The sequence below is a fragment of the Nakaseomyces glabratus genome, chromosome L (genome assembly GCF_010111755.1).
Source record: "Nakaseomyces glabratus chromosome L, complete sequence".
NCBI classification, from domain to species: Eukaryota; Fungi; Ascomycota; class Saccharomycetes; order Saccharomycetales; family Saccharomycetaceae; genus Nakaseomyces; species Nakaseomyces glabratus.
In genome coordinates, this window is record NC_088962.1 from 232,715 (window position 1) to 245,915 (window position 13,201).

Consider the following 13,201-nt stretch of genomic DNA (forward strand, 5'->3'; position numbering starts at 1 on the left):
CCATAATATGGAAGGGGTGGGACTACGTCTGTTTCTCTGTTGTTCCTAACAGTCTTGACATTTTTGTCCTTGTTTGTGACATTTTGCACTTTTTTTGTGACATTTCCAACTAACAAAATCTTTTTGGTGTTTTTTGTCTTTTGTCCTCCCAGCAAGCGGTCTTCCCTTGTATCCCCCCCCCCTTGGCTCCATTTTTTCTTCTCTCTTCTCCCCCCTTCAAATTTTTCGTGGAATATAAATAGGGAGCTCCCTTTCTCGACGTATTTCTTTCTCTCTCCAAAGGACAACTCAATTGATTTCACAGTAAACCAAAACAAATTACTAATCAATTGACAAGATAACAGAAGTGGTACCATGTCTACTGCTAAGAAACACACAAAGACACATTCTACATATGCATTCGAGAGCAACACCAACAGTGTTGCTGCATCTCAAATGAGAAACGCGCTAAACAAGTTAGCAGACTCAATTGGCTCTGAGCACGGTGACGATGCCCGTACCCGTTTCGAGAACGAGTTGGACTCTTTCTTCACTCTTTTCAGAAGATACTTGGTCGAGAAGTCCTCTTCTAACACTTTGGAGTGGGACAAGATCAAGTCCCCTAACCCTGAGGAAGTTGTCCGTTACGACACTATCAACTCTCAGGCTGAGAACGTCTCCAGCTTGTCTAAGCTAGCTGTGCTGAAGTTGAACGGTGGTCTAGGTACCTCTATGGGTTGTGTCGGTCCAAAGTCCGTGATCGAAGTTAGAGAAGGTAACTCCTTCTTGGACTTGTCCGTTAGACAGATCGAGCACTTGAACAGACAATACGACAGTGACGTGCCATTGTTGCTAATGAACTCTTTCAACACCGACAAGGACACAGAACACTTGATCAAGAAGTACTCTGCTAACAGAATCAGAATTAGATCTTTCAACCAATCCAGATTCCCTCGTGTTTACAAGGACTCCATGCTGCCTGTCCCAGAAACTTACAACGATCCAAAGGACGCTTGGTACCCACCTGGCCATGGTGACTTGTTCGAATCCCTACACGCTTCCGGTGAATTGGACGCTTTAATCGCACAAGGCAGAGAAATCTTATTCGTATCCAACGGTGACAACTTGGGTGCCACTGTCGACCTAAAGATCCTAAACCACATGATCGAAACAGGTGCCGAATACATCATGGAATTGACCGATAAGACCAGAGCCGATGTTAAAGGTGGTACTTTGATCTCTTACGATGGCCAAGTCCGTCTATTGGAAGTCGCCCAAGTTCCAAAGGAGCACATTGATGAATTCAAGAACATCAGAAAATTCACCAACTTCAACACCAACAATTTGTGGATCAACTTGAAGGCTGTTAAGAGATTAGTGGAGTCCAGCGCTTTGGAAATGGAGATTATTCCAAACCAAAAGACCATCACCAGAGGTGGTCAAGAAATCAACGTTCTACAGCTAGAAACCGCCTGTGGTGCCGCCATCAGACACTTTAGCGGTGCTCACGGTGTTGTCGTCCCAAGATCAAGATTCTTGCCTGTCAAGACATGCTCTGATTTGCTGCTAGTGAAGTCCGATCTATTTTACTTGCAACATGGTGCTCTAAAATTAGATCCATCAAGATTTGGTCCAAACCCATTGATCAAGTTGGGTTCCCACTTCAAGAAGGTCTCTGATTTCAGCGCCAGAATTCCACACATTCCAAAACTAGTGGAATTGGATCATTTAACCATCACAGGTAACGTGTTCTTAGGTAAAGGTGTCACTCTAAGAGGTACCGTTATCATCGTTTGCTCAGACGGTCAAAAGATCGATATTCCAAACGGTTCCGTTCTAGAAAATGTTGTCATCACTGGTAACTTGCAAATCTTGGAACATTGATTATTTTACAAGTATGAAAATGAACTAAACAGTCATCAAGATTAAGGAGGTGCTACTTCATAGACACTTTTTTAAATCTCTATGTCTGCTCTATTTTTGATTCTACTTATCTTTCTATGTTGTTGTACTCTATGCCACTTGGTCAAATTGAGGTCTCACCCTTGAAATCGATCAATTACCGATACATTCAATGCAATTTTTTAATAAAAAAGTTTTCCTATTTGTTTTGGTAGTGACCATTCCCCACCAAAACAGCCCTTTAATGATTTTGAAATGATTATAACGTGTTCTTTCGAATCACAAAATGTACTAATGCTTTTTTTGAAATAATGGAAATTTAATGCAATTTTGAAGATGATAGCTCCCTTTCCTAATATTAATTCTAGTCTATCATCATTCTGCGTCTCCTGATTACCCACCTCTCCTTGTTAGAGAGTTATGTACAAAGCCTTTGGATTTCAATTATTAGTTAACAAAAAAGAATCAGAAGCTTGTATCGATCACTCAATTTTTGTTTACTTTAACAATAGGTTGTATTAGGGGCACGCCAAGGTGCGTATCGTTGATTCATTCTTAACTAGACAAATCAGCGTGACGAAAAGTTGTCACAGAATACTGCGTACCTCAACTGGCCCTTTATACATCTACCCAAATTATATAATTCCATAAAAGTTTTTATAAAGCAAGGATACAATCACGAATATTATATTATAAATGTTTTTAACTCTAATCTAGCATCTTTATCAATACCTGTTATACTTGTCTATCACCCCCAAATCACTAAATTATCACTACGAAGGTTGCCACGCACCTGATCATTTAAAGGGAGAAAAGGAAAAGCACTGTGTATGTTATAAACGTAAAGCCCCATAGTCATAGAAACGAACAACATTAAAATACTTACTGCAACTGCATAATTCAGAACTAAAGCAAAGACGAAATACTTCAATAACGCCTATTTTCTGCTATAAAAGGATATTCACGAATTTCATTTAGAACTGTAAATGCTATCGGCATCTGCGATTAAGTATTGAAATAGCTGGTAAAGTGCTAAGACCAAGAATTGGATCAACTCTTCAAATAACTTAATATCTGCCCACAATGGAGGTTAATTTCAATACTTTGGTGATAACAATAATAATATTCTTTATTTTATTTTCTTCGCCGGGCGGGGATGGAATTTCGTCTCAATACGAATTTAATCAGTTGCAACTATGCAAAGAACAATATAAAAATGAGTACGAATCTTTCAAGAACACCACAATAACAAGCAATTTTAGGAATATAACAGGGCTAAAACTAAGCTACGAGGACTCTCTAAATGATCCAGATCTTAATGCTACGTACCCAATTGAAGGTAAGGACTACGATAACTGGCTTCATAACCAAAATTACATGCTCCTGCCTAATGAGGTTATTAGCAATATAAAACATAACATATGGAATGATTCAACATACAAAGAGAAGGATATACTATTTCCCAAAAATATAACTAGTTTACTGAAAGGTGAAACGTTAGTAATAGGGAATGAGTACACTCCGATCAAGATGCCTATTCCCTTATTTTATAGATCAGCTATAGACTTTGTGGACAACAAGCCTCCAGATGGAGAAATGTACTTCAAAAATCCCTCTGCGATTACCAATATGACCTACGACAGTGGAAAGATGAGCATAAGTGTCTCACATCTTGATCTAGTCTCAGATACAATTAATGGCCCCGACAATCGATTGTTTAACTCGAATCCGAATTGGAAAATGCTAGCAGCTAATATTGAATTTCACGACTATGATGAACACGAGAAAGTAAGTTTTAGCTCCTTGGGTCTATATCATGTTGAGACTGGAAGAGTATTGTTTATGAGCTCAAGCGCCAAGTTTCACCCATTATTTGCCTTTCCCCATTACATGGAATATATGGAGGATAACTTGGATAAAAACTCTGAGATATTCTCTGATGTGAAGAATCTAATATCAGAATATTGGGAAACCAAAAAGGTTGTAGATACATTAACAATGCATTCACTAAACACTTTTTATGAAAATTCAATGAATAGGTGTGAATACATGATATTTTTGCAGTTAGAACCATGGGAGGGTTATACAGAAGACCAATTACAAATGATTGAGGATGAGTTGACCTGGCCAATGGGAAGACCAGCTAACCTAAGTAGCATGCCTCCTATATCAATAAAAAGTGGACAAGTTTACTCACCTGATTGTGGCTATACGTTTTCATTGGAAAAGGTGCATGGTATCAGGTATGAATTATTAGTTAAAACTATTAGATCGCATGTTATTTTTGGCACATTCTTGTTTATTTGCCAAGTGTTCTTGCTGATTCGCCAAATGCAACACACAAACACTCCATCTGTAATTAACAAGTTATCCTACACTTCCTTTTTCATGATTAATCTAATGGATGGATCACTTGCTATGGTATACTTTGCCACTGCTAACTCTTATCCGGAGTTGTATTTGCCATTGGTTTCAAGTGCATTTGTGTCATACATACTAAGCACCATTTTTGAAATGAGGTACATCATATCTATTTTTGCATCTCAAGTTAATGAGGTGGGTATTAGTATTATGACTTTGCTTAGAGGATCTCATCAATCAGACGAAGAGCAACAAAACACTAGAAACGTTGTTATACCCGATGAAGCTGCTATAGCCAACGAACACTACGGTAAGTTTTTCACCGCCATGCTAATTTTACTGTTCCTAATAATTCTCTCGACATCGTGGCCTCGACCATTGAGGTTGATAAGTGAGTATATTGCGATATTTGTGTTCAACTCCTACTGGGTGCCTCAAATTGTAAGAAACTGCATAAAGGGATTACCCTCAAGAAAAGAAAGAAGGAGGTCAATTACATTAATGAATAGGAGAATGCATAAATGGCCGTTACTATGGCAATTCATTTTGGGAACTACAACCATTAGATGCATTCCTATTATATACATATTTTCATACCCATCCAATGTGTTCAGACATCACAAAGATAGCAAGGTTGTGATTTTGCTCATACTATGGCTGCTATTTCAGATATCTGTGTTATATTCGCAAGATATTTTGGGATCACGTTGGTTCTTACCAAAACATTCGATACCAGAAGAATACTCTTATCACCGCGTGGTATCGCTACAACATCTTATGGAGCATGGTGGATCAGAGAATCACACAGTTGATTGCGCCATATGTATGGCTGAATTTCCTGTCTACGTTGAGGAACTACCCGAAACTCACCAAGTAGATAAGGACTCCTACATGATTACACCTTGTGATCACATGTTCCATACCTCATGTCTTGAGAGTTGGATGAGTTATAAACTTCAATGTCCGGTTTGTAGATCTCCGCTACCACCATTGTAAAACTAATTGAGATCGCCAAGCACAATTGTTTCATCGGGTTTATCCCAAATCATTATGTATATGTTTTGATCATTTTTAAGGCATAATAGATAAGTTTTACTAAGTATATTTCATTCATTGACCAACCCCCACCTAATTTTCTATACACAGTGAATTACGTCATCTCAGTTCCATGTCATCGACCCCACTATAAAAGAAAAATCAATATTTGATAATATTTTAACACTATTTACAGTTTGATTTAGTTGCTACAAATGTTTTAGCATGGAAATTAGAAGGTTTCTGAACAATTGTGTGACGTGCATATAAGTTACTAGAATCAGATATTATTACCATATCGTGAGCATGACGTATCCAGAGAAGTATGTTAATCTATAATGACTGTCCAATTTTGGAGCTTATTCCAGAAAGCATCATAAAGGTGAATGAAACCACTAACAAATGTATATTGGCAAGGTTATTTCAAATATTATCTCCACCTATACCAATGCTTGATTTGTTTGAAAGAGTAAAGGCATGTTTGTTTGACATGGATGGTCTATTGATCAATACGGAAGACATATATACGTTGACTTTGAACCGTATTCTTAAAGAATATGGACTTGGTCCCTTGACATGGGACGTCAAGATCCAATTACAAGGTTTACCTGGTCCTGAAGCTGGCAAGAAGATTATCGAAACTTATAAGCTGCCATTAACACCAAAGGAGTTAGAGACAAAAAATATTGAAATTCAGAATGATTACTGGCCAACGGCAGCGTTTTTACCAGGTGCATTGGAATTATTGAAATACTTGAAATCTAAGAATATTCCTATTGCTCTCTGTACATCCTCAAATAAAATCAAGTTCAAGGGAAAGACTAGCCATTTAGGTGAAGGTTTTAACTTGTTTGATGCAATTGTCACTGGTGATGATGAGAGGATTCCTAGTGGAAGAGGTAAGCCATTTCCAGATGTATGGCAGGTTGGATTGAAGAGTTTAAACGACAAATTTAATACCTCCATTTCTCCTAGTGAGTGTCTTGTTTTTGAAGATGGTATAATTGGGGTACAATCAGGCAGAGCATTTGGTGCACACGTCATCTGGGTACCACACCAGGAGTCGCTACCTTTCATTGATAATGCTGCTGATGTTTTGCAAGGGCAAGGTGAACAACTAAATACCTTGGAAGAATTGGAGTTATCAAAATATGGTTTATAATTTACAAGGTTTTTGAAGAAGAATATATAGCCATTTATAAGCATCGCTAATTGATTGAATCTTAGATATATAACTAGCATATATCAAAAAGTTAATGATAACTAAGTAATATAATAGTATTATTTAACTGTATAGATTTATTATTCATAACTTGAAAAAGTGCCATGGTCATCCCCATCGCTTTTGAAAAAGTAGAAATTCTAGGATTTTGATGTGTCGCAGGCATCGCTTTAGATTAACAACATTTCTGATCAAAATATATTGTAAGAAGATGTGAAGGCTAAGTATTTCTTCCCACCCGATTCATAATAATGACGAACAGTCGTTTTGAATTTATAAAAACAAGATTATTGTTGCGAACACTCTATGGATCGAGGCCAAACCGTTTTCAAAAAGCTAAGAGAACCATGTGTTTTAGTGTCTAGGGTTGCCTTTCTTCCAAGGGAATCTTTTGATCCAAATTCACCTCTACTGATCGATTCTTTGAAGGAATTGTCTATTTGTCTGAGTGAAATTAATGATGCTGATGATTTACCTTCCAATCTGGGGGACTATGTGTACCTGCCTATTTCACATTTATTAAAGCAGGACTCATTAGGTGATGTGGCAATTGAATATGTGTTTAAGATAACAAGGATGATTCTGAAGTTATTTTGGCACAAATCTGGATCTCTTGATAAGGAAACATGTAAGAAATTGTTCATGATCACCAACTTTTTAATAAATAATGATCCATCATCTAAAGAGTATCTTAAGAAGTCATCACCTTATAAATTAGAAGGCATCAAATTATTGCAAGAATTACTCAGATCTCTGCAGAAACAAGAATACCATAGCTCCTTTTTTGTAGAAAAACCTGAAATGCTATCAATTATGACGCATATGGTATCGATCTGTCTGGAAATGTTAAAATCAGAGCCATTTGTGATCGATCTGCAATTGCAATGTATTGAAACGTTGAGAACTCTTTATGTTGAAATACTACCTCATGGGGAAACACTATCATATATTTTACCAGGGAATATATCTGCTTTAGTTGCTGTTTTAGGTAAGCCGGGGCTTTTGTCAAATTCAGCTGTTATTATTGGGTGCTTAAAATTATATTCGCAATTGCTAATAATAATTTACAATGATAAAGATCTAGGAGTAAAGGAAAACTCTGCGAATAATGGGAGGATCATCAATACAATTTTAGAGCAAGAATTGAAGGAAACCCCGTTGGATCCATTCTCCTTAAAATTGCCTATACTGGGTACAAACTTAAACACAAAAAGGGTGCATAGAGATACTAGTTGGCTGAAAGGAACTTCATCTCAAATAAGACTCTCTTTGGAATCATTCCTCACAAAGTTATGCCGTAGAAATGATAGTAGGATAAATCATGAACTTTCAAAGTTATGTGGCGGCTTGCTAGCTAATTGTAAAAGCTCTCTATGTACGTCGGTACCTCTATTGGTTCGAACCCTCATATATCTTAACTCGAACCCTCAGAATATACTGAAATCTTGCATAAATGAAGTTAGAAACATATTTTCTGAAGAGGTGGAAAACTTGAATTCACAATTGAAGGAGAGCACAGAAGGAACTTTGAGCCAATTGTTTTTTTTAGTGAAATTATTGGAGGGGGATAGTGAGCTTCTCCCTGGTATTACCAAGTGCTTAGTTAGCCTGAAAACTCATGTTATGAAAGAAATTGATATTTATGATGCATCTACAAAAAAAATTCAAACAATAGATCAAAAATCGGAAGTGATCATGATGGATAAATGGGAATTGGATACAGCGGAAACTGGATTACTTACAAACGTAATAGGGACTGAGGAAAAAACTGTGGCAAGCTTTCTCGGGGCACTTGCGCATGAACTACCTGCCCAAAGTAAAGAACATGTGATTGAAGGGTTGCTCAATGAAATGGATTTTACTTCTCTATCCGATAAAATTACAAGTATGTGGATTTCAAGTAATTTACTAAATGGTAAGTTATCTATTAGTGGATCAAATGGAGTGGCAATGGATAGCTTGACTGGAACAGGGTTGAATAGCTATGCATCCTACCCAACAGTTGCATATCAACTTTTAGAGTGTGCCAAACAATGCTATGAAGGACTTGAGATGGAGATGGAAGGACAAAACGGAACGATATCTCAAGAGATTTTAGTCTGTACAATCCTTAGATCTATCACTACTGTTGTTGAGACTATTGGGAAGGATTTTCAAGATGAAGTCATTGACTATATATACATTATAATCGAGAACTTAGCTTCATCATCTATGCTCATTAGGGAATTCTCAAAGAGGAGCGCGATAGTACTGGCCAAAATACTATATCATAATTCGATATCTGACATGATTACCCAAAATACGGACTATATAATTGATGCAGTTTCAATTAAACTTGCCTCGGGTATGACGCAAAGGGTTAGTGTAGTTCTAATGGTCATCTGTAAACTTGCGGGTTATGAGGCAATTAGGAGTTTCAAAGATGTCATAGAGACGTTGTTTAAAATGCTCGACTTTTATCATGGTTATTCTGATCTATGTATACAGTTTTTCAAAGTTTTCGAAATAATAGTTATGGAGATGCAGAAAACTTACTTGACTGCCGATAAGAACTGGGATAAAATTGAAGATAAAGCCAGCAACAAGAGCACATTTAAACCATGGGGAATTGCAAATGTCGAGCAAATATGTAAGATGTTAGAAAATGAGATAATTATTGATATCGAGGACGGTACTATTGATATTAATGAAGATGACGCATTGAGTGAAATAAATAATTTCAAAGATTATGTTAATAGAAAAATGGAACTTGAGAATAGTGATAGTGATGATGATGATGATGATGATGATATTGAGAATTATGAAGATGAGGGAAGCCATAACGAACTTGAGGAGATGAAGAAAAAAAAGAAGACTAGTGAAGAATGGGTTTCTCCAATACCAGTCGAATCATACCGTGTACTTTTGCAGATCATATCATATGGTGATAGACTGTTGACACATCCATCAAAAGAGCTTAAAATACTAATTCTAAATATTTTCTCTCAAATATGGCCTATGCTAGCCACCCAGTATTCTTCACTGTTACCACAAGTGGCCCAAGCTTGGCCGTTAATTTCAACTTTAACTTTTGATTCAGACTACTCTATAGTAGAGGCTGCATGTGTTTGTCTAAGAATCATGATTGAATGTAGTGGTGATTTTGTGTCAAAGCGTTTTGTTGATCTCTGGAAAGAGGTGAAGGCTCGATCAATATTACTCAAAGAGATAAAATATTCACAAATAGAGAATGGGCAAGAAACTACTTCTGTAGTAGTTTTAAATCGTATTCGTTTTCCTCCTATAACAATGAAAGCTCTTGCAGCTTTAAACTATATGTTGCTAGAGGGTATTATTATTGCTGAGCTTTTTTTGAGTGATTTGGATATTAGAGATATGCTTCACTGTTGTGTTCAAAGTATACCGAAGGATGAGATTGAATCAAAATCTCTACATCTAGGAGACGTGCTTTTCGACATGACCATATAATAGAGATAATAATATTGAATTAAAATTAATACAGTTATATAAACAATTTTTTTTAGAAGTATACAATTTGAAATAAGTCGCAAATATAGGCTACTACAAGCGAGAGTATTTAAAAAACTCCCACCTTAATAAGTAAAAACGTCCTTATTATCAATGTTTTTTTTTTTTTTCGGATAAGTTATTCCAGCGTACAAGCAGTAGAATAAAGATAATAAAAAGAATTTTAAAATGAACTAAATCAAGTTTTTTATTAGAATACAACCTTCCCTGATGAAGCAAAATAAATTAATCAATGAATTAGAGAATGATAGGGAACAACAATGTCAACAATTCCTGCATATCATAATACCTTTCCTTAGAATTTTTCAAAATCCTGTACATAGTAAATATGCGAATTTGAACGATGTTTACAATTCAAATTCAAAACCATCATCCCCCTACTCCATAATAGATGTTTAGCCATTTATGGAAATTGGAACAGGAACTTTAGAATAATTTGATAAAGCTAATGGCACATGATAAGAAAATAATAAAGAAATCATTATGAAGCAATGGGTATCGTGTGAAATTGATATATTTGAAGACGCATTTTTTTCATTAAGAGATAACAATACTGATTATTGCATGGAATCCATCTTAGGGACCATAGACGAAAGATCAGCAACACCAACAGATATGTTACCAGCATTCAACAGACTTGGGTCAGTTATAGCAGTGTTATCCTGAGCATGAGGGTCTTGCTTCTTCTTACGGCCTTTCTTTGTTTGGGTGGATTGTTCATGAGCAGCAGCTTCTTCAGGGTAGCACTCCTCCCATTCCTTGAGTCTCTTCTTATACATCTCGGTGTATTCATTCTTTTTAGCTGGATCCAAATCCCTCCATTTACTACCAATGATCTTCGTAATTTCAATCAAATTCTTGTCAGGGTTTTCCTTGACAACAATTGGTCTAATTTCCTGTGTGAATTGGATAAATGGACCAGATGGTCTCTTTGGTGGAAGAGTCTTTTCGTACTCATCTCTTAGAACTCTGTATTTTTCCCAGTTAGTTCTGAACTCATCATAGTAAGGTTTCTTTTCATCGTCGGAAAGCTCTCTCCATCTAGCAGAGGCCAACTTGGATAATTCAGGAACCTTGGCATCAGGAAATTGTTGTAGCAATTCATTTCTGATGGACATGGAGAAAAGGAAATAAGCAGAAGATGGTCTCTTTGGACCTTGTTTCTTCAATTGCTTTCTCTTTTCAATTCTACTTTGGGTAGAGGACAGCTTCTTTGGATGGTTGGCATTGTTACCTTGCTGCTGAGAAGCAGCAGGTTCCTTAGGAGCCTTAGTAGGAGCAGCACCATCTTGCTTCTTTGGCTTACGGCCTTTACCCTTCTTTGTTACCTTTGGAGTACCATCTTGGTTCAATTGCAAAGTTCTTTGTTGAGCTTTCAATTGGGCCTGTTGCATGTTAATGTTGTTAGGCATGTTCTGTTGGTTGTACTGCTGTTGGTAAGGGAAGGATTGATCCTGGTTGACTTGGTTGTACTGAGCAACAGAAGATTTCTGTTGGTTCTGCTGGTAAGAAACATTTTGTGGGTGATACTGGTATGGTTGACCGTTGGAGTTGTATTGCAAAGAGCCGTTGCCAGATGGGTGGTATTGCAATTGGTCGTGCATATATTGTGGGGAGTAGTTTGCACTGTTTGTGGTGGTGTGGTTGTTACCAGTAGAAGCAGTAGTAGAGCTTTGGCCACCTTGCATTTGATGCAATTGGTGTTGTTGCAACATTTGTTGTTGTTGTTGTTGCAAAAATGACTGTTGAGCCAATGGGTCATTCATCATGTTAGCACTTGGGTTAGAGTAGTATCTTTGTGGTTGAGAAGATAGGTACTTTTGTTGTTGTGCCAAAGCAGCAGCAGTAGCGTTGTTACCGCTAGAGGTGTTAGAGTTACCAGAAGCAGCGTTGTTAGAACCAGAGCCTGAAGATCCAGAGGCGGGTTTGTTTTGATTCAAATGGTTCAGGAATGAGTTATACATCATTTCCTGGAATTGCTGTTGGTTTAAAGAGCTGTTGTTGTTAGAGTTTGAGTTACCAGTTCCGGTACCACCAGACGCGTTTCCACTTTGTGGTATATGGTTCATAATTCTTTCTTCTAATTCACCAAACAAAAAGCAAGCTTAGAGGAGAAAAAAGAAGAGAGATAAAAATCTGTTGTATCTGTTGTTTTGGTTTGTTTGTTTGTTTTTCTTGTTGATGTGATTGACTAATAGCGCAAATGTATAAGTCAATAACTGTCAGATAGAAAAACTTGAAACTAGCAGTGAAAACAAATGAAGGTTGTTCTGTGAGAATTAAATAAGTCAACGGAAGTAGTGTTAGTTATTCAAATTCTATTTCAATGAAAATACCAAGGTCAATTCTAATTGGGGTCTTGGTGTTCTTCTTTGTTTTGTTTCTAATTGCTTGTAGTTTTCTTTAAAAAACACGTCAATACAATTGATTCCTATTCTTTGTATTTGATTATCAGTTCCTTATGATTAGCAGAGAACTAATAAATGTACTATTATTTTTCTTTTCAGATAAAATAAAGTTGGAATGGTTTCTTGTTAATCCTTTGCAACAGTAAGTAAAAGACTTAATACTGCAATGAAAAAAGATATGTATGGAAAAAACCAAGTAGCAAAAATGAAATACTGTTCACAAAGGAAGTTTTTCAAAAGTAGTTATAATTTGTACTTCTATTCCTTTTGTTTATTTTATTTCAAAATTTGTATTCAAACAGAGAAGGGAAGAAATAAATTTTTTTCTTTTGATTTAAATCCTTTTTCTGGTGTTCTTCTCAGTTGTTTATTAGAGAAAGAAAAAAATCCCTTCAATTGAATTCAATGTTGTTTTGTTTTGTTTACTTTGTTTTGTTTATTCTTGCGTGTTCGTGTACTCACTGAGGGAGATGAATAGCAAGTAAACAAATCGCGAAAAATAGCAATGGAATTTCCGACGACAACTATCGAGAATGAATTTCGTGACTCGCTTGTTTCAAACGGTGGGGTCAGCTGTTTATTTAGGTAAGAATGATATCTTACTTCCGTTATTAGTTACTGAGCACGTATAGTATAGTTTAATACGCTCAAAATATCTAATATTAGATTTTTTGCCTTTTTGAAAGTGCCGAGGAAGCTTCTTCTAATTGTCAGTACTAAGAGAAGAAGAGAAGTCCTGAGCCGAAACTTGTTAAGACGTCTCTGT

The 13,201-nt window shown here is 36.5% G+C and overlaps 5 protein-coding genes across 5 annotated transcripts; 4 read left to right on the plus strand and 1 right to left on the minus strand.

The window, feature by feature from the left end:
- Positions 1 to 354: 354 nt before the first annotated feature.
- UGP1 (UTP glucose-1-phosphate uridylyltransferase) lies at positions 355 to 1,863 on the plus strand (the record flags this gene model as incomplete). Its single annotated transcript, XM_448853.1, has 1 exon — positions 355 to 1,863. One exon carries the CDS (start codon positions 355 to 357, stop codon positions 1,861 to 1,863), a length of 1,509 nt encoding a protein of 502 aa, XP_448853.1.
- Positions 1,864 to 2,964: 1,101 nt separating this feature from the next.
- On the plus strand, positions 2,965 to 5,238 carry TUL1 (ubiquitin-protein ligase TUL1; the record flags this gene model as incomplete). Its single annotated transcript, XM_448854.1, has 1 exon — positions 2,965 to 5,238. One exon carries the CDS (start codon positions 2,965 to 2,967, stop codon positions 5,236 to 5,238), a length of 2,274 nt encoding a protein of 757 aa, XP_448854.1.
- A 345-nt stretch (positions 5,239 to 5,583) lies between these two features.
- Positions 5,584 to 6,439, plus strand: GVI51_L01749 (haloacid dehalogenase superfamily protein; the record flags this gene model as incomplete). Its single annotated transcript, XM_448855.2, has 2 exons — positions 5,584 to 5,600; positions 5,746 to 6,439. 2 exons carry the CDS (start codon positions 5,584 to 5,586, stop codon positions 6,437 to 6,439), a joined length of 711 nt encoding a protein of 236 aa, XP_448855.2.
- Positions 6,440 to 6,805: 366 nt separating this feature from the next.
- Positions 6,806 to 9,967, plus strand: TTI1 (Tti1p; the record flags this gene model as incomplete). Its single annotated transcript, XM_448856.1, has 1 exon — positions 6,806 to 9,967. The coding sequence occupies one exon, from the start codon at positions 6,806 to 6,808 to the stop codon at positions 9,965 to 9,967; it is 3,162 nt and encodes a 1,053-aa protein (XP_448856.1).
- Positions 9,968 to 10,584: 617 nt separating this feature from the next.
- IXR1 (DNA-binding transcription repressor IXR1) lies at positions 10,585 to 12,096 on the minus strand (the record flags this gene model as incomplete). The annotated part of the gene is made up of 1 exon (XM_448857.1): positions 10,585 to 12,096. One exon carries the CDS (start codon positions 12,094 to 12,096, stop codon positions 10,585 to 10,587), a length of 1,512 nt encoding a protein of 503 aa, XP_448857.1.
- Between the last annotated feature and the right edge of the window lie 1,105 nt (positions 12,097 to 13,201).